The sequence below is a fragment of the Hesperophylax consimilis genome, chromosome 31, assembly GCF_061612785.1.
Source record: "Hesperophylax consimilis isolate HC1 chromosome 31, BYU_Hcon_1.0, whole genome shotgun sequence".
In the NCBI taxonomy this organism is placed as follows: Eukaryota; Metazoa; Arthropoda; class Insecta; order Trichoptera; family Limnephilidae; genus Hesperophylax; species Hesperophylax consimilis.
In genome coordinates this window covers 1,835,557-1,856,067 of record NC_142866.1, presented here as the reverse complement: position 1 = coordinate 1,856,067, position 20,511 = coordinate 1,835,557, and the positions used below count along the sequence as shown (strand labels likewise).

The 20,511-nt window shown below is 35.8% G+C and overlaps 1 protein-coding gene across 1 annotated transcript in view; it reads right to left on the bottom strand.

Annotated features, from left to right (window-relative positions):
* The window catches only part of LOC149409333 (sodium-coupled monocarboxylate transporter 1-like), a 113,136-nt gene that overhangs the window by 22,248 nt on the left and 70,377 nt on the right, over positions 1–20,511 (bottom strand). Inside the window, exon 10 of the mRNA XM_089649909.1 lies at positions 20,312–20,505. Coding sequence (XP_089506035.1) covers positions 20,312–20,505 — 194 coding nt within the window. The remainder of the gene's footprint in view (positions 1–20,311; positions 20,506–20,511) is intronic.

The window sequence follows — 20,511 nt, the reverse complement described above, 5'->3', positions numbered from 1 at the left end:
GAGTTTTTAGCCAGTTAAATATAGTCAAAAATAAAACTAGAAATAGACTTGGCAATGACATGGTTAATTCGATTTTAACAATTCGATCGGGGCTCAGGCGACACAACAAATGTTGCGAGGATTATGAACTTCCCCCAAGAGTTCAAAAAAAAATTTGGAACAATGGCTGTATAATATGAAAAAAATCCTGATGAAGCCGGTCCTAGCAGTGCGATGGTACAGGAACTAGAACCGGATGACTGCTTAGATTTTTTAGAGGACTAGTCGCTGCCTAACAAAAAAAAATTATAAAAAAAACAATAAAAATATCCTGAAGACTTCGATATTATCAAAAATAATTGTGTTTTGAAAATTATAAAAACAAACAAGTGTATTGTTGAGTGTTTGTTATGAGTTGTTCAAAAGCAGCCAACAAGAAGGACAAAAGGTAAGTTTTTTTTTGTCAAAAATTCTGCAGTCCGCCCCCGAATTTTTCTTCTCTGAAATTCTCTAACAACCCCCCCCCCATGCTTTATGTCACTTTCAAAATTTTAGCTCCTTTTTGGCTCTTTTTTGGGTTTCGCCTAGCTCTACTTTAAAATTCGAGTTGGCAACACTGTTTGTCACTTGTCATTCAACGCAATGAAAGTTTTGATTGCGCAAGGTTACTCTCAAGCCGCGTCCAAATACGTGGCAAGCCTCTGCAAGCGTCCACAAGTCCCAGCGTCTGGTGCCGCGCGTGTGGCTTGGCTTGCGTAGGCTTGCAAGAGCTTGCGAGAGCTTGCCGCCGATCCGATCGAGGTCGGATATTTTGGCCCAAGCGGCAAGCGCTTGCGGCAAACGCTGGCGTGGCATCCACACGTTGGTACAACTTACGGACTAATAAACAAAAATTAGAATATTAAATGAATTATTTGGTACGCTTTCTATGGATTTTAATCATCCACCATCTTCTCTTTCGAATTCTTCGCTTTCTTTCGTTTTGTTTCGCTTTAAAATAGAAATAGGTTAGCGCAAAAATGACAGCTGATAACAGCTGCTTCGACGTCCGCCATCTTTGGGCGCTGCGAATAGTGCAAATGTACTGGCGCGCTTGCAAGTGTGGGGTCGCCAGCCATTCGCTTGCCAGAGCTTGCCTGAGCTTGCGACAAGCAGCTTGTCGCAAGGATCTGGACGTAGCATCAGGTTATTAAAGACTTTTACATTATTTTAAAGTTTGGTATTACGTTGTTCGCTTTGTGTTTGAGTATATTGAACTTTTCATCATGTCTACAAAGAAGAGGAAGTTAAGTGAAGAAAATCGTACATTCAATGCGAAATGGGAGTTAGACTACTTTATCTCCAACAATAACAATAAAATTCAGTGTTTGATTTGTATGCAAGTTTTATCTGTAAGTAAAGAATATAATGTTAAGCGACACTATACTTCTTTACATGAAGAAAAGTATAAAAAACATGTCGGTGAAGCAAGAAAAGTTATGGTGGCTGAGTACAAAAAAAAACTAATACAGCAAACAAGTATGTTTTCAGAAGTAAGTACTGAGAATGAACAAAGCTTGGCTGCCTCATATGAAGTTTCATTACAATTAGCCAGAGCAAAAAAACCATTTAGTGATGGAGTTTTAATAAAAAAATGCGCAGTTGAAATGGCTAAACGCTTTATGCAGCCGAAATTAGCGGAAAAGTTTGAATCTGTTGCATTATCTCATCAAACGGTGGCGCGACGAATAGAGGACATGGGTAATTATATTACAAAAAAAATATGTGATTACTTTGTAGATTGCGAATACTATTCAATATGTTTGGATGAAAGTACCGACCAGACCGATGTCAGTCAATTAATAATCTTTATACGTTGCATTTCCAAAGATTTTACAATCACGGAAGAAATACTGGATTTAATACCATTTCATGGAACAACTAAAGGCAGTGATATATTTGAAGCGGTTAACAAAACTATAGTAGAATATGGAGGATTTCGTAAGTGTTCTTGTATTGTGACCGATGGGGCAAAAGCTATGACCGGGACAGTGACAGGATTCGCGGGACTTCTAACACAAAATGGCATTGATTGCCCGTTGTTGCATTGTATTATACATCAGGAAGCCTTGTGTGGAAAATCTTTGCGTCAAATGAATGCTATGAAAGTTGTTATAAGGATAACCAATTTGATTAGAGGTGGAAACAGGGCATTGACACATAGAAAATTTAGAGACTTTTTAAGTGAAATCGATGCAAACTATGGAGATTTACTATTGCATTCGGAAATCAGATGGCTAAGTGCTGGCCAGTGCTTGCAACGCTTTTTCGCCTTAAGAAAAGAAATACCTTTATTTCTAAAAAATGAGATATCATCTGACACTTCTGAACTACAAGATAAAATGCGAGATCCTCAGTTTCTGGCTGATCTTGCGTTTTTAACTGATATGACGCAACACTTGAATGAATTAAATTTAAAATTGCAAGGTAAAAACCTCAATATAGCCAACATGTACGGAAATGTGAATGGATTCAGAAGTAAACTGAAATTGTTCAAAACGTCTCTACAACAAAATGATTTTTCTTTTTTTTCAAGTTGTAAAGAACATTATTTAGAGATGAAAAATTTTGAAGAATGTAATTTTTTGGACCACCTCAAATACATGGACGAAATAATCGTCGAATTTGAGCGGCGTTTTGCAGATTTAAAAAAAATTGAGAGTGATATAGCTCTCTTTACTCATCCATTAACGATCACAGTTGCGAGTGTGAAGATTGATTATCAATTGGAACTGTGTGATCTGCAATCAGACCCCTTTTACAAGGGCAGAACAGAAACAGGAATTGATTTTTTTAAGCTCCTCGCTGAACGTTTCCCGAAACTGACGAATTTCGGGCAAAAAATGGGCTCGATGATGGGCAGTACCTACCTTTGTGAAAGTGCATATTCAACAATGAAGTTTATTAAATCGAAATACAGGTCTTCATTGACAGATACTTCACTTAAACATGCACTGCGCCTAGCTACCACTAGTATTGAGGTTGATGTTGACAGAATTGTAAAAGACAAATTAATGAAAAAGTAGATAATAAAATAACGATATTACGTATTATTACCAGTATTTTATTTTTATAAATATTTTGCGGCCCACCAATGTATTTAGTCTTTTTTATTGGCCCTGGGTCCCATCTAGTTTGGACACCCATGGTCTAGATCATTTATTCATTACGCAGAAACTTTATGTTATGTTTTAATGCTAAATGTAAATATTTTTTCTTTATTCAGTGACATGGTTTTTACAATTATTAGCTATGGTGGTTGATTTTATATATAAGTACGAAATATAAAAGACATTAAAATAAGTATAAAAAGAAAATAACGGGTTTAGAGTTTAAGAAAATGTATGTAGTATAAAATAAAATAAATATAGATATAAATTCAATTTACGATTAAAAACATCAATAGAGAAAGCTAATTGTGGACTGAACAAAATAAAAAAATGGTTAGACTTTAACCACCTCACCCTAAATGTTTAAAAAACCTGAAAACCTTCCTAAACCAATCATTCACACTTGCTCACAAAACCAAGACACATCTCCACTATCTCTTAACAACAGCTGTGCATGCACAATTCTCAAACCGTTTAATGAAATAAAGTACCTAGGTGTAATTATGGATAAGTAATTACTTTGGGAGGACCACATTAGCTCCATAACAAAGAGATTCCGGATGTTATGCTATATTTTCTATTCTCTTCGATCAATCTTTGACATAATTTTTTTAAGAAGTGTTTATTTTGCTCTATTTGAATCGATAGCAAATCATGGCATTATTGGATGGGGAGGTTGTACAGCATCCATTCTCTAACCTCTAGTGACCGTTCTAAAACTTGATCTAAGGATCATCTTCAAATGTTTCTCTTTTCATCCATCAGAGCCACTTTTTAGGAAACACGCCAACTAAACATGAAGACAATTCTCATCCGTATCTGGGAAAATTGTTTGATAAATTCTACACAAAAAGATATACATACACGCTAATCAAAGCATATAAAATGAAAAATTTCTATAACAAAAACTACCTTTTCACAGAGAAAATACTCATATATCGCACCTGAAATATTCAACGCACTAAATAATGACATCGAAAGATCAAGATCAATTACTCAATTTAAAACCGGTGTCCAAAAATGGATACCTGAAAAGGGGCGAAATGTCTTCAAGGATATGAATCTATACCACCACTTAAAGTTTTCGTATTTAAATAACAATTATATTAGCAGAAAGACTAATTATTTTTATGCATTCATTATTAAAAATGGTTTCATGTACTTTAGGGACGCTTCAGTATTTGTTAAGAACAATATTGTGACAATAATTTTTTCACTCTAGTATTTATTAGCCAGAGTTCAAACAAGATACATACAAAAAATGCTGAAGAATAATGAAATTGTCACTGTAACTCGTAATATTTTATTTGTTTGAAATTGTTTGAAAAGTATTTAAATAAGATATAAATTTAATCTGAACGTAGTAGTTTGACTATACGACTTCGCCTTTGCTTTGTATTCTTCTCTCCGAAAAATCTTAAATGAACCGACATGTCACGAACAAGTCAGTTTAATCCACCAAAACCATCTCCCCAGTCTCTTTTAGTTATTTTATAATAAATTATACAAATTTTTATATTGGGTTTGAAGTTAAATATCTTTGGTTTGAACATTTCCCAAAGAGTAACAAATATATTTAGGTATAATTTTTCATGTTATTATGTTAGCATATAATCATTTCTTGATGTTGATATTTATTCCGTGGTTATATTTTCAATCATTTTCCCGTAAATTGAGTCTGATGTTATCACAAATAGTCACATTTGAATTTGTAATCATTGTTTGATTAAAATCCAATGGAATATGCTGTGCTGTGATTGGTTGAAGACGGCGGCCATCATGGAATTCCATCCGGTGAGTAGTGGAGGGGGATCAACGTAAATACTGAGCGGTGGTCATTTCGTGGATTGGTGGCTCCGAGTGAGGTGGTGGATGGTTATTTTCAGATTGTTTTCAGGTTCTGCTGTTATATCACTATGTAATAATCTTGATTAATCACATATAGCACATCATTTGATTGAGTAATTATGATGTAAAGATTTCCAATTGTGTCGGCGACACGGTATCAACTGGTTTCGGGGTTTGAGTGTTCTTGCAGTTTTTACGTTTTTAAGATAGATAGATAGATAGATAGAGATTGCGTAGTTTGTGGATTTTGCGCAGTTTGTGGTTTTTTCGTGGCTTGTAATATAGCCACAAAACTGCTTCCATCTGGCTTGTGTTCACACAGCCAGGCCCCAACACCTTACAGCCGGCCGGAGAAATTCAGCCGGCCTGGAGCAGGCGCACGCGCCCAACTGCCCTTTTCAAGGCAATCTTCGCAATTCACTTACGTCGTCCCAACTGCCTTTCTCAAGGCATTCTGCAAATTACGCAAATAATACAAATTTTTCTCGTTTCAGAATAAACCAACTCTAAAATGCCTTACCACCGCACGCCAAGAGGAACAGCGACATTCAAGCGCAACAAGCCCCTGCCTATGGCATTCCCGGAGGGAGCCACAGGCTGGAGATTAAATCCAGACACGCACGAGCAGGAATTCGTGTATGGATCCTCGCAGTCCGGCTCCGGCTCGGCAACCGGATCACCAAGAGCCACATCACCCATGGTAGAGGAATGGACGAGGGCTACGGCTTCAAAGCGCCCCCATTCCCCCCCAAAGCCCATTTTTTGTCTGGTTCACGAAAATAAATATGAACCCTTACATAAAGTAAGCGAACCAGCAGAGGAAATATCGTTGCCACCGATGAAGAAACGCCCGACGCCACCAGGACCAGTGGCGTCCTCAAGCCGAGACCAGGCGCCCACCAGACAAAGACCAACGACTACTACGACTCTTGGGAAGAGTACTCGAGTCCCGCCCGTAATCATGGCCATAGGGTCAATGACGCACGGCGACATCACGAAAGAAGTACAGAGGCACACTGGAAACGCCAACTTCAACTTCCGGTATGCCAAAGGAGGCAAAATCAGCGTTGTGGTGAGCTCAGTAGAAGCCCACAAAAAACTGACAGCAGCCCTACGTGGAGAGGAGAAGCCGTTCCACACCTACACCACAGAAGCGGATAAATTGAAGAAGACCGTCATCAGGGGACTCCCGAAGTTGTCACCAGAGGAGATAATGGAAGACCTTGAGGATCAAGGCTTCCCGGCAAGGACTGTGGTCAAGATGACCACCCCGGGAACAGAATACCCGCTTTACCTGGCACACTTTGGCCAGGAAACAAACATGGGCCACCTGAGAGCCGCAGTGGTCTACCTGTGCCACTGCAGGATTACTTTGAGGAAGTATAGAAGCAACCACCTCCAACACGGAACACAGTGCCACAGATGCTAAAATTTCGGACATGGGTCCAGAAATTGCGCACACGTTGCCCGCTGCGTCAAATGCGAAGGCAGTCACGCCACACCGGAGTGCCCCAAAACCGATCGAGAAGAGCCGGCCGTCTGCTGCAATTGCGGCGGAGCCCATCCCGCAAACTACGGCAAATGCCCCAACAGGGTGGCATACGTAGCTGCTCTCCAGCGCAGACAGGAGCAATCCAACGCCCAGAGGCGCGAAGAGGCAGAGCCCCGGGCACAGAGACCCGCGGCCCGAGTTGACAGCCGGTCCTGGGCGGACGTAGCTGGCCGAAGCAACCACCAGCAACAGGCTCCTGAACAACAGGAACCACAAAGAGCCACACCGGAACAACGCCAAGCGCCAAACACCGGATCCTCTGATGACGAGGACATAATGATCCTACTGCGAGGCCTCATCAGGGTACGCGAAAAACTGGCCTCCTGCTCATCCAAGACAGAGAAACTGATTATCCTAATGGAGCTTCTCAAGGAGATCACACCGTGAAGCTCCATGAGAAAAATGACAGCGATGGAGAAGAAATAGTATCCTTTTTTAATATAACAAAATGTGTTTTTTCTCCCACAGGAATTCTCTCACAAACTTTTTTGCAGGACCACCGAAGCGAAAAGGACGCAGCCAAAACATGAAAAAATGAAATACTTAAATTCAGTAAATCACAAAGTAAAAAAGCGTATCAAGTTCAGAACTTATTGTTTTCTTTTTCTTGTCATTTGTATGAGGTTTTTTATCCAGTTAAGAATTTTTCCTCATTAAACTTATTAATGTAACATAAATTCAGTCAATTAAATACAACCATCAGATGGTGATAGTAATAAGGCTAATCAGCCGCAGTACTAGTTAGTTAGAAACATGAAGGGTATTGTTATAAGCCCTAGCTAGTTAGAGGATTACGAAAGAATCCATATAATCAAAAAAAAAAAAAAGTTTTTACTAGAGATGTGCCGATTATGACTTTCGCCGACTAGCCGACTAGCCGATTAGTCGGTTGTAATAAGACCGACTAGTCGGCTAAGCCGATTACGGTTTGAAGCAGAAGCTTTAGTCTTCTTACATCATAATTTACCCTTAATTAAAAAATATAAGTAAGTTATAAAAAATATAAGGAGATTATGATATTTTGGTTGTCACAATTGTGACTTTGTTTGATTAGATTATGTAGGTATGGTCATAAGAAATATGTTTTTTTTTCATTTTTTTGTTTTTATCAAACAGTTCATGTTTAGAATTTTTGTATATATATATATATATATATAATTTAGGTATACATATATTACTGTGCATCTTCATAGTGTTTTGAAACTTTAAATAACTTCTGCATTCTAATAAATCGAAAATAATTATTTTATTTAAAAAAAATACTTCGTTTAACCTTTGCCGTTGATGCATATGTTTTAAAATTATGGGGAAAAAAAAGAACTCGCCCTAAAAGCCCTATAATTGCTTCCCCTTACACCTCCCAGTCTGAAGAATCGGACTCCGACGCTGATGAGATTGAAGCCGAAAATAACCCTGACCTGAGTCATGTATCAGGACTTAAAATATTATCCGGGACTCAAATTGCCCTAAAAGCCTTACAGGACGCATTGGCTGAAAAGCCATCCAAAGTGTCTAAAGAGCAGCAGCTCAAAGTATCGAGACACGTGACAAATGTTCTCGGTTCCGTTGCCCAACTTTTGCTGGAGAAGGAAGAGCTTAGAGGAGACCTTAATTCGGCCCTAGCTAATATCAAGGTCTTGCAGGCCGTGAAAACAATGGCCGAAAATTATACAAAACAGCTGCTGGACAAAATTCAACAGCTTGAGTCAGATTTGGGTTCTGTAATGCGCCGTGTGGCTGTTGCAACAGAGGCTAGCCTTTCATTTGCTGAAGTTACAAAGAAAAAACTCCCAGTTCCTCCACCACTCACTCGTACCAGTATCAAAAAAGGGAAACCAAGACCATCTGTATGTTTTTTTCCCAAACTACCGGGGGTCGATGATAGCGATGGGACTAAAAAAATTATTAAGGACATCGTTAAGCCATCGCAATTAGGAGTGAGGATAACGGGAGTAAAAAACATAAAAAACAAAGGAGTCATTATCCACACTGCCAGCAGCCAGGAACAAGAAAGGCTTTTAAATGATCCTGTTATATCCAGCTCTGACTTGCTGAGTGCCCGTCTTCCAGTTAGGAGGCAGCCAAGGTTAATATTTTTTAACGTGCCCTGTGAACTATCGGATGAGAAATTTTTAGAGAATGCCCTCTCTGGAATCTCTGAAGGTGACAACTTTAAAGAGTGTGCATCCAAGTGCAAACTTAGTCATATGGCTGGAGCTCGAACCGGACCGTCTTGCCACAGAGTGTACTCGGTGCCCGCTAACATTCGTCATGCATTGGTGCAACAAGGTCGTGTATTCGTGGACTGGACCGTTTGCGGTGTGCGTGACTTTGTAGGACTTACAGTGTGTCTGAACTGTCAAATGGTTGGACATTCTCACAAGTACTGCAAAGATACAAAGAGATGCTCTCACTGCGGTGTAGAAGGACACGCGCGCGAGGCCTGCCCCGCTGCTGCTGCAGCACCCAGTTGCGCTACATGCGCACGTTTCGGAAAGCCTGCAGCTTCCCGGGCCCACCCCACTGGAGATAAGGACTGCCCGGCGTACAAAGCGGCTTTATTGAAGGATCTCTCCACCATCGACTATGGCGTTTAATCATACGGAAAAAGATGACGAGGCAGTTGCTGTTGATGCATTAAATATACTATATCAAAACTTGAGGGGTATTCGAACAAAGACCGTAAGTGTGCGCAATGAAATTTTAATCAATAATTATGACATTATTTGTTTTTCTGAAACATGGCTGAACTCAACAGTGTTTAGTGAAGAACTGTTTGATGACAGATATATAGTATTTATGAGAGATCGTGAGTCAACCAAATCTGCGTCTAAAGAAGGTGGCGGAGTTCTAGCCGCCGTTTCTAAAAAACTGCTTGTGTCCAGAAAAACGGAATGGGAGAGTGACAATGAAGATTTGTGGCTTGTAATTAAATCTCGTTCCAACTCGCTCATCTTTATTTGCATCCTCTATATTCCTCCTAGTGTAACTGTAGACAATTATTGTAATCAGATTGAAAAATTACAAGATCTGTATTTAAAGTATTCAATTTCCAATTCACAGTTTATTATTATTGGTGATTTCAATTTGCCCGAAATAAAATGGTTACCTGACAATTCATTTAAAAATAATGTACTTTCACCTTCTAATTATAAAAGCATGAAAGCACACAGTCTTGTCAACCTTTCATCAATTTGCAACTTGTATCAATTCAATAATGTACTAAATACAAATGAAAATTTATTGGATCTTGTTTTCTCTGATAAAGTTAACATAGATATACATATAGCACCAGGCTTAACCAAATTGGATCAATATCACCCTTCATTTGAAATAATGGTGAAACAGAATAAAGATCAATTTTTAGAAATCAATAGAAGTGACTCAAAATATAACTTCAGGAAGGGAAACTTTCATGAATGTCGACAGGATCTATTATCTGTTAATTGGATAACTCTTTTTAAAAATGAAAATGTGAATAGTATGGTGATCTTGTTCTATGAAAAATTATGGGAAATAATTGACAAACACTTTAAAAAATATATTACTAAAACAAAAAATCAATATCCTGTCTGGTTTAATCAGCATTTGATTGCTCTTCTTAAGAAAAAAACAGCATTAGACTTAAGGTAAAAAAACATGGTAACGAGTCAGATTATAGAGAATTTTCTTATTTAAGGAAAGTTACAAAAAAAATACAAAGCGAATGTTATAAATCATACATCAACTCTGTCGAAAGTGGTCTGCAAGGTAACATAAAGGTGTTCTGGTCATACTCAAAATCATTACGAAAAACCAATTGTATTCCTAAAGTAATGCATCTTGACGATATTTCCGCAAATGACGGTGAACACATAGCAAACATATTTTCTAAATATTTTTCATCTGTTTATACCAATTCGGAATCATCCACTAATGGTTCAATGCCAAACATAACTGAACACAATCAAAGCAATTTGGGTAAAATACATATTGGTGCAGATGAAATAAAATGTTTTTTGAGTAAAATAGATTCCAACAAGGGTCCAGGCCCAGATAATATTCCTCCTTTCTTTGTCAGTTGCTTTGCAGACTCTTTATGTTTACCGCTTTTTATAATTTTTAATACATCCCTAACCACGGGAACTTTTCCTGATCTGTGGAAAAAAGCACATGTGGTACCAGTATTAAAATCGGGAGACCAATCTTTAGTAAAAAATTATAGACCAATCAGTATATTATCCTGTTTTGCTAAGGTTTTTGAATCTTTGATATATAAAAATATTTTTTCGCATTTTAAGCCCCTTCTCTGCACTAGGCAACATGGGTTTGTTCCTCAAAGATCTATTAACTCAAATCTTTTGGAATTTTGTAATTATGTATGTAATTCTTTTAATGAAAGATTACAAGTAGATGCAATTTATACTGATTTCCAAAAAGCTTTTGATAAAGTTAATCACTCCATCTTATTAAAAAAAAACTTGAACAAATAGGAATACATGGAGATCTATTTCGCTGGGTGAAATCATATTTGTATAACAGAACTCAATTAGTTCTTATTAATGGATACAAATCATCCCCTATAATTGTAACTTCCGGTGTACCACAGGGTTCAAATCTTGGCCCCCTGCTTTTTCTAATATTCATAAATGACCTTGGCTCGAAATTAAATTGTGATTATGCTTTTTTCGCCGATGATCTTAAAATTTTTCGTAAAATCAAGTCTGTTTCCGATCATCAACTGCTTCAAAACGACCTCCACACACTTAATAACTGGTGTACTGTCAATGATATGCACGTAAATGTTGAAAAATGTTACATTTTAAACTTCACTAGAAATAGAATTATAAAGGATTTTTCCTATGTTATTAATAATATTATTCTCAAAAAAGTATCTTCAATAAGAGATCTAGGAATCACTCTTGATTCTACATTCATATTTGATGTACACATTAACGACATTAAGTGCAAATCATTAAAAATGATGGGATTTATTCATAGAATATGTAAACCTTTCCAAGATCCTCAATCAATTCTAACTCTTTACAATGCCTTAATTAGAAGTAAACTTGAATATGGAAGCTCTATTTGGAATACACATTACTGCAAATATGAAAATATTGTAGAATCCATTCAAAAAAAATTGCTAAGAATGTTATCCTTCAAATGTGGATTACATGACCATCTAAGATCATATGACGTACGTCGTGATTACTTCAAGATTGATACACTTAAAACTAGAAGGCAATTGACTGATCTCATATGTTTACATAAAATTATTCACGGTCAACTTGATACTACATTATGTCTTAGCAATATTAAAATAAATGTCCCCAATTCGCATTGTTTAAGGCGCCATAATATTTTTCACCTGAATACATTTATAAATAATATCGCCTACTTTAGCCCTCTGACCCAGATGTGTCGACTATATAACAAGATAGAGTGTGCTGAAATAGATATTTTCGTCGATAATTTGTACGGATTCAAAAAAAAAGTTCTGGCGCTATTAAAAAATATTAGCTAATTCATTGTGTCAATTTTCTTTCTATGCATACCTCTCGTATTTCTTATGCCTCTTACCACTTGTAATAATGTATAATGTAATGTTTTACTTAACGGCCCTCGCTACTAAATGTTTCTAGCGCGAATTCGAATATCTAACTCGCTGCACCTGGCAGCTGGCCGGTGCGTTCCATTCAATACAAGACACGCACAGAGCAAAACAAATTATTATTAATTAAAGATATTGTGATTATGAAAATTATGTTAAAATTTATTTTAGAATGTAATGCAATATTACAATAGCTTGATTCATGGAGGAGGTTCTCAGTAACAACATTTAATATAACATTTTATTTGGATTTTTTTTTTGATAAATACAATTATAAAGAGTTACAAAAGGCTTCCCTTTGTTCCAGACTGGTTTCGCAGTGCGGCGGGGCACTGTTAATACTAAATTGTATAGTTTAATTTGAGGTCACGGGTTCAAAAGCCGGCGAGGACAAAACAAATTTAATTTAATTTATATAAGTATGTCATATTATAGAATTAAAATAAATTTTATATAGTTACATATAATGAATCTGTTCCTCGTTCAAAAGTGGAAGATACGTTCAGTATCACCCTGATGAGAGACCATAATTCAGGATTGAAAGTTGCTTGAGAACGGCGTAGATATGTTTAGTGATTAGATCTGAATAGCCTGGAACTTTCCAACCCCCCATCCTCCCTATCTCTAAAAATATAGACCACATACATAAGGAATATAAATGAAATTTCTTTTGAGGACACTTCAATGAAAATGTTATTGATCTTCTTAAAAATTCTTACATGTTTTGGTTTTAGCTGAAACCAATTTTACTTTACTTCTTTTCGGTATTATGCACTTTGAATTACTCAGGATTTATAATAGGCATGCAGCGATTATGTCCAGGATCAATTAATTCGGGTAGCATGCAAAAATTTTAAAAGCGATTCAGCTGTTCAACCATATTAGTCTGCCGAAATTCGTCATCCCGTAAAATTTTTTCGATTTTTATCCGAGTTCAGTCCATACAACAAACATACAAATAGCTTTTTTTGTTACATGTAATTGGCCCTGAACCTGGTAAAACCAATCGTGAGATGTATTTACCAGAATTTCTCCATTTTTGCTAACATAATTTTTTTGGATTTTACTGCTTCTTATATGAGCATGCTGCGTGCTGCGAAAGGACATTTAATTTCAATCACGGTGTATTCAGAAGAAATTCCATCTGGTGTCGCACCCATATACGGATACTCTTCATGTATGAAAAGACCACACTTTTCTATGGTAATGCTTTCTAGTTCTGCAAGCTCCTTCAGGACATTGTATTCATGTTTGACTTTGACTTTGGACAATACCCTCAACACTACATCACTTGTTCCTGTATTCTCTCTGAAACCAAACTGATTGCTAGAGAGTATATTATATGTTTCTAAGAATGATACCAATCTCGACATAGCTAATCTCTCTATTACTTTTGAAAGAGTATTGAGTAAGAATATAGGTCTGTAATTATTAACATCTAGACGATCTCCATATTTAAAAAGGGGAATTACTTACAATGAGAAGGGAACATCCCACTCTCGAAGCTAATACAGTGTTTTCCAATAAGAGGTGTTATTTTGAATAGCCCGCTATTTCGGTAGATGTTACGCTAATTCGGATACATGCATTTTATACACCATAACACTTAAAGAATCAATACCGCACGAGAAAGACATTTTTAAATCATTTATCACATTTGTGACTTCAGAAATGCTAGTTGGTTTAAAATAAAAATTGTCCCCTGTAACGTGAAGTTCAGATTTAAAATCATTCGCCAGACACATCTCAATAGTTTTATTAGCACTGCACAAATTACTAGCGAAGCTTGGACCAATGTCACTGAAGAAGTAATTTATATGATTAGTAATTATATTTGGACTCTCTTCTATTGAAGTAATAATACTATTAATTTTCAATTTTTTAAGGTAGTTTGTTTCTTTAGTTGTTTAGTGACTAGATCTGAATAGCCAGGAACTTTCCAACCCTCCTTTTCCCTATTTCTAAAAATGTGGACTACATACATTAGGAATATAAATGAAATTTCTTCTGAAGACACTTCAATGAAATAAAATGTTATTGATTTCTTCGAAACAATTCCTTTTTACATGTTTTGGTTTTAGCTGAAACCAATTTTACTTTGTTTCTTTTCGCTATTATGCACTTTTCTAAATACTCAGGATTTCTAATAGGCATGCAGCGATTATGTCGAGGATCAATTAATTCGGGTAGCATGCAAAAATTGTAAAAGCGTTTCTTGACATTATCAAGCTCGAAGTCATATTGGGTACGTAATTAGTGTCGCCAGTATCCCGTTTGCAAAAGTATGCCCGTTCCTTGCATAGTGAGTGGTCTCCAAATACATGTTTTGGACCATTCAATATATTCAAATAAAACTGTTTTATTTTTCCTAATTCATAGTCTTCCGGTACGTTATTGCACAACGTACAGCCGTTCTCAGGCGTAAAATACGGCTTGACACAATCTTCCTCAATGCTAAGGGATACTTCTAACAGTGATTTAAGTTTTTTGCAATAATTTCGAAGTGATTTCGGCATTCGATCTTTTCGACTGAAACATTTTTATACGATGTGCTTCTTTTATTTTATTGTAAGTGCTGGAATATTTTATATACTTTTATATTTTAAAAACATCAAATTGTTTATTACTATATTTATTAGAAACCCGAAAAAAAGTTAACAATAAATTAATTCTTAATAATATAAAATTGTTTATTACCTATAAACCCGAAAAAATGTTAACAATATATTAATTCTTAATAATATTAAATTGTTTATTACCTAGAAACCCAAAAAAATGTTAACAATAAATTGATTCTTAATAATACTATTTGACACTACACAGCTTCGACGGAAACGCACAGATGAAACATAAAAAAAGGCGACACACTATTATAGTCCCTACGCGCAACGCATAGAGTGGAATATTGTTGAAACGTCTCATGGAAGTGTAATAATTACGCGGAATTTCGAACTTTGAAAAAATATTGACACGACGGACCGTAGAAAGCGTGCATTCACGGCCACCTCATAGAGCCGAATGAGTAGGAGAATTCTTAGATGTTCATTATATAGTATTTAACGAAAATAAATTGTTAGTAAAAACATATATCTCGACAGAAAAATGTATTTACGATAGCCAAGCGTGGCTACATTATCGATATTTTGACGATTAATAACTTAGATTGTCGTTTGAATCTGACAATTCATGATTCTTCATACAACGATTGAGATCGCTAGTAAGGAAGGCCCTTTATATGATTGTGTATTTTATTTTTATTTTTTGATGTTTTTGTTTTCTAATTGCATGTATCTGTATTTAATTGTATGTATCTGTATTTAATTTATTGTATCTTTATTTAATTGTAGATTTTTGTAATTGTACAATAACTGAGTTTTTATAAGTGGATTGTTCTCACGTAAGTGTGATCATCTGTAAAACCCAGTATAAATAAATAAATAAATAAATAAATCTTGTACATACAATCTTGCTTTAATACATATAACTGAGTTTGTTAATTTAAAAAATATACTTTTTATTTTAATAATAAGAAATACTTATAAATGTTCATTGAAGATAAGAAGATATTATGTTGTTTTTTTATGTTAATTAGGATATGTACTAATTTTGTTCAATAAATGTCATAATTATGTTTTCTTTACGAGCAAGTAATTTTAAAAACTGATTACCAAAAGAAAGATTGCTTTACATTTTTTTTAATGTATAAGACTGATTATAAAATAAAAAAAATAATATATAATCAAGGTTTTTATTTCATGTAGTTCCCCGCATTCATATTATTGAGAAATACATACAACGTAAGAAGCCGGATAGTCGGCGCTCTTTGCCGATTAGTCGCCGACTAATCGACGACTACAATAGTGGCCGGATAGTCGGCTTTACCGACTAGTCGCCGACTAGTCGGAACATCTCTAGTTTTTACGTAAATATGAATTCTCTTGAAAAATTCTGGATGTCTGGATAACGTATGATACAATGGTCAATACGCCAGAGAGTTAAAGGGTTAAATGATTACATCTGTGGGTGGATATGACTGTGTAAGCTAAAACAATGCAAACTAGATGATAAAGATTGGGAGGTAGGTAGATAAAACTCAATATATAAGATTTCGACGTACGAATATTTAGACGGCATCTGTGATGTGATAAAAATGGGAGCAAATGAAGTGCACCGAGCAACACGGAAACGTGTTTTTTTACTCTAACACAGCCGAAGCAACGGTTTCGACAGAAAATTAATTCACTAACACAGGCACCTGATTTTGCATTCTATTAAATTGCAGAGTTATATCTACTGTATGTTCACATAGCACTTTGTTCACATATAAAACAAATTAATGGTCAAAACCTCTTCTCTCTATTTCGTTCGCCGTGTAATTGAAACCGAAGCATTATTAAGAGCACCACATTTATGGCTGCAGGATCGACGTTCAATTCAATTAGTTCGTCATTGCACAGTGCTTCTCAAATGTACGTATTTATCAGTTAAATGTGCATTTTATTTCATAATTTTACTGTATTTTTATTTAGTCACGGAAGAGATAAGGTTATTTGTAAGGAATTCGGGAGGCATTTATTGGATATCCAACACCCCTGCCATAAGCCTCATCTAGTGGTTTGCTACGATTAATGAATTAGCAGGGGTGCCCGGGTTCGTGGGATAAGGGTGTCTAGGTCTTGGCGGCGAACGCGTTGCTGAACACCTGCTGCTTGGTGGGCTGGATCGGGAGAGACTGGTTGACGGAGACCTTTTAACCTCTTCAGCCGGACCCTTTCGACCCGTCGCTGTACACCGCAGTGGGAGGGATGGTCTCATACGTCCTTCACTACTCGACACATTGACCAGCAGATTTCTACCCACCCTTCATACCTTTTTCCTTCCCAGAACTCGCTCTCCTTCCTTTCCCGAAAAATCCCCGAAGATGACACAGGCCTTGAGGGATTTATTTCTTAAGGCCTTCAGTGTGTAAACAAAGGAATAGGTTTGTAAATATATGTAAAGACAATTTGCACAGGAGATATAATTTATTTTGAATACGAGAATTATTAGTATTTCTTTTACTTTTTGTTAGCTTTTTGCTCTTTATTATTATTAACATAATACATTATTATAAATAAATTTTAAAATTTTAATTTTTCAATGCCCCTCGGATGGCCGATATTGCCTGAGTTGGGGATATATCTGCGCTCAAAACACCCGCCGAATAGTGTGCACGGTTTAGTGGCTTGTCAATAAACTTTCATAAGTAGTTATATCACTTCCACAGTTTACTCCGAAAACAATACCAAATTCAACATTGCTGTGAGAATGCATTAATATTATTTGATATTAAAAATAGTACAGTTCGACCATGCTAACCTTGAAGGCGGTGGTGTTGCTAGTATTTCGTCTGCAAATAATGTGAGCGTGTAATATAACATGTGTCAGCTATGGCAGTTTCTCAAGAAAAGTGACATGTTAGGTAAGGTTACCTGTCTACTCTAAGAATCGCCTGACTAAATACGACCATTCAGAATCCATGGTTAGTTTATTTATTTATTTGGGAAAATCAACAGATTATTTACAAATATAAGAATAAACTAAATAATAAAGATAAAATCAAATACCAGATTTTCACTTAAAATTATAATTTTTTGTATTTCTTTGGCATTCACTATGTAACAATTTCTAGACATTTTTTGTTTTTAATGAGAAATTAACAAAAAATAAAATAATAATAATAATAAAAAAAATTAATAAAAAAAACTAAGGGTTCTGTCCCCTTGGCCTGAGAGATTTACAAAAATTACAATATTTTAAATAATAAATAAAAAAATAATAGAAGATGTAAGAAGACAAATATATAAAAATTAAAGTTAACTGATATACAAATAACCAGCTTAATTTCAAAATTTTGAAGTTAGCTGATATACTAATAACAAATAATTTCAAAAATTTAAAGTTAACTGATATGCTAATAACCAGCTAAAATTCAAAACATAATGTATTGTAAAATTTCAACACAGCAGCAATCAATAAAAGCACTACACAATAGCAATAATAACAATATAATAAATGTATACCTACAACTAAATTGAACACATGAGTATAAATTGGAAGGTAATAACTGTAAAGGATTCAAAGCAACAACATGATAACTTCCAGTAGAATATTTAAAATTATTTTATGTTAGTTATTACATATCTTTTAAAGGTTCTTAAATTACATGTGAATATGTCCATATCATTAAAATTATTATTAAATATACCTACTACAGGCTCTGAATATAAACGCATTTTTTCTGATATTAGTAGAACATTTATGGAGATGAAAAAAGTGATTTTTCTCTAGTTCTAACGGTCGGGACTCTAAAATTAATTTCAGACAGAAGGGGAGAACAATCAATAAAGCCATTGATAATTTTATGGAGATATATCATATCTGCGGAGTCTCTTCTAGTTTTTAATGGCTTAAGTCCATAAAGGTCCATCGGGCTGTTTACGTCAAGGTTTGAATTTAATTTGAAATTTAAATGATGGACAAATTTTCTTTGAATGGCTCAATGCGATTTATGTAAATATTATATTGAGGATTCCATATGGGAGAAGCGAATTCAAGATGACTGCGAACATAAGAAAAATACAATATTTTAAGTGTTGACAAGATCTGAATAGCTAGGTACTTTCCAACCGTCCTCTTCCCACCTCCTTCCCTCCTTTCCCCTCAGTCTCACAACCTACCTCAATCGGGGATGATATAGTCCCAATGGATTAAAAAAATTGGAAATCTTCTGCGGTACTAACATAAAACAAAACATTTAAAAAGTGTATTCACTACTATATTTGAGTTTAAAGTCAAACAGGACATTTACCGCGATGTTTTCAATTTACTCAGTATAAATAATACGTACCTGGGTAAATATCACCATCAAAAATAAGTGAATTGAAATATTCCAACACAAATATTATTCTCTTTAAACGGAAAACATAATTTATGTGAATTATAGAAAGATATACTGAAACGGCAAGATTTTACAAATTTCAGATCATAATATATTTAAATTAAATTTATTTATTTATTTTCCGCCTTACTAATTAGATTCTTACAGGCCCGTTCAACGTTGGTAAGGCCGACCTCGACCATGAACCGTTTTAACCAAACAAACACCATGGTAATAAAGTCAAGTTTTTTTACTGTTCTGACCTTATCACATTCGAGGTTTAGCTTCGTTCTTTAAATGTATGTTCATGAAAAAAAAATTAGAGTCCATGCTAGTGCCCTGAAGGGGTAACCATAAGTTACCTATACCGGGGCGGGTAAGTGGTGGGATCCTCGAATGTTCTGACCTTATGCTCCGCGTAATACTTACACCACGTTTTTTTAGTAGGCTGTTAGTGTTGTGTAGTGATGTGTAGCCAATATTATATACCTACTTTAGGTCACTCTCCAAACTCAGCTTCGCGGTCTAGAGGCAGAGCGCCCGATTGTCGTCGTGAAGAACCGAGGTTCGATCCCCGCTTAAAGTATTTTTTTTTCTTTTTGTGATTTTTTTAATAATTTTTTTTTTAAAGTGATAAAATGCTCTCGTGCTGCGACTTTTAGATATTTTGACTATATGATATTTTGGTCGAATACGTAATAACCGCGGTCTAGAGGCAGAGCGTTCGACACTCGTTATGCAGGACACGGGTTCGAATCTCATATTTTTATAACTTTTTGTAATAATGTAGTATTGTAATAATGTAGTAAAAAATTACATAAATTTGTTAATTTACCTTTACTTTAATTTACGGTACCTATATGATATTTTGGTCGAAATATAGTTTACAAATCGAGCCCGTAGAGTTGCTCGGTATTTTGATTAATTATTTTTATTTTGAATCATTAAAATTACTAATCAAGGCCGATAACGCCGCGTCGCGCAAAATATCTCTCCTCGCGGTCTAGAGGCAGAGCGTTCGACACTCGTTATGCAGGACCCGGGTTCGAATTCCATATTTTTATAACTTTAATTTTTTTTATCACATGCTACTTATAAATATGTCAATAGACAGAAAAAAAGAGAGAATGAAATGAAAAGAGAGAGAGAAGAATACTAAAAGTTTCACTTCCGTCGTGCGTAGGCTTGCCACACACTGTATTTTTTATTAAACTTTTAATATTCTTTCGATAAAAAAACTACAAAAAGGTAGATATTATAAAAAAGCTTACCCATCAATATTTTTGTGAACCGCCTCCGAGAAAACACTGCTAATATTGTTCGGCTTCCCCCAGCGGCCGTCGCATCCGTCTATACTGACGGGCTTGGTGGGGTTTACAATCACCCCGCGGGCCATGGCGGCCTGCGTGCCCACGGAGATCCAGCCCACGAGCAGGGTGGATGCAAAGCCGCCCACCAGCGCACCCTATAC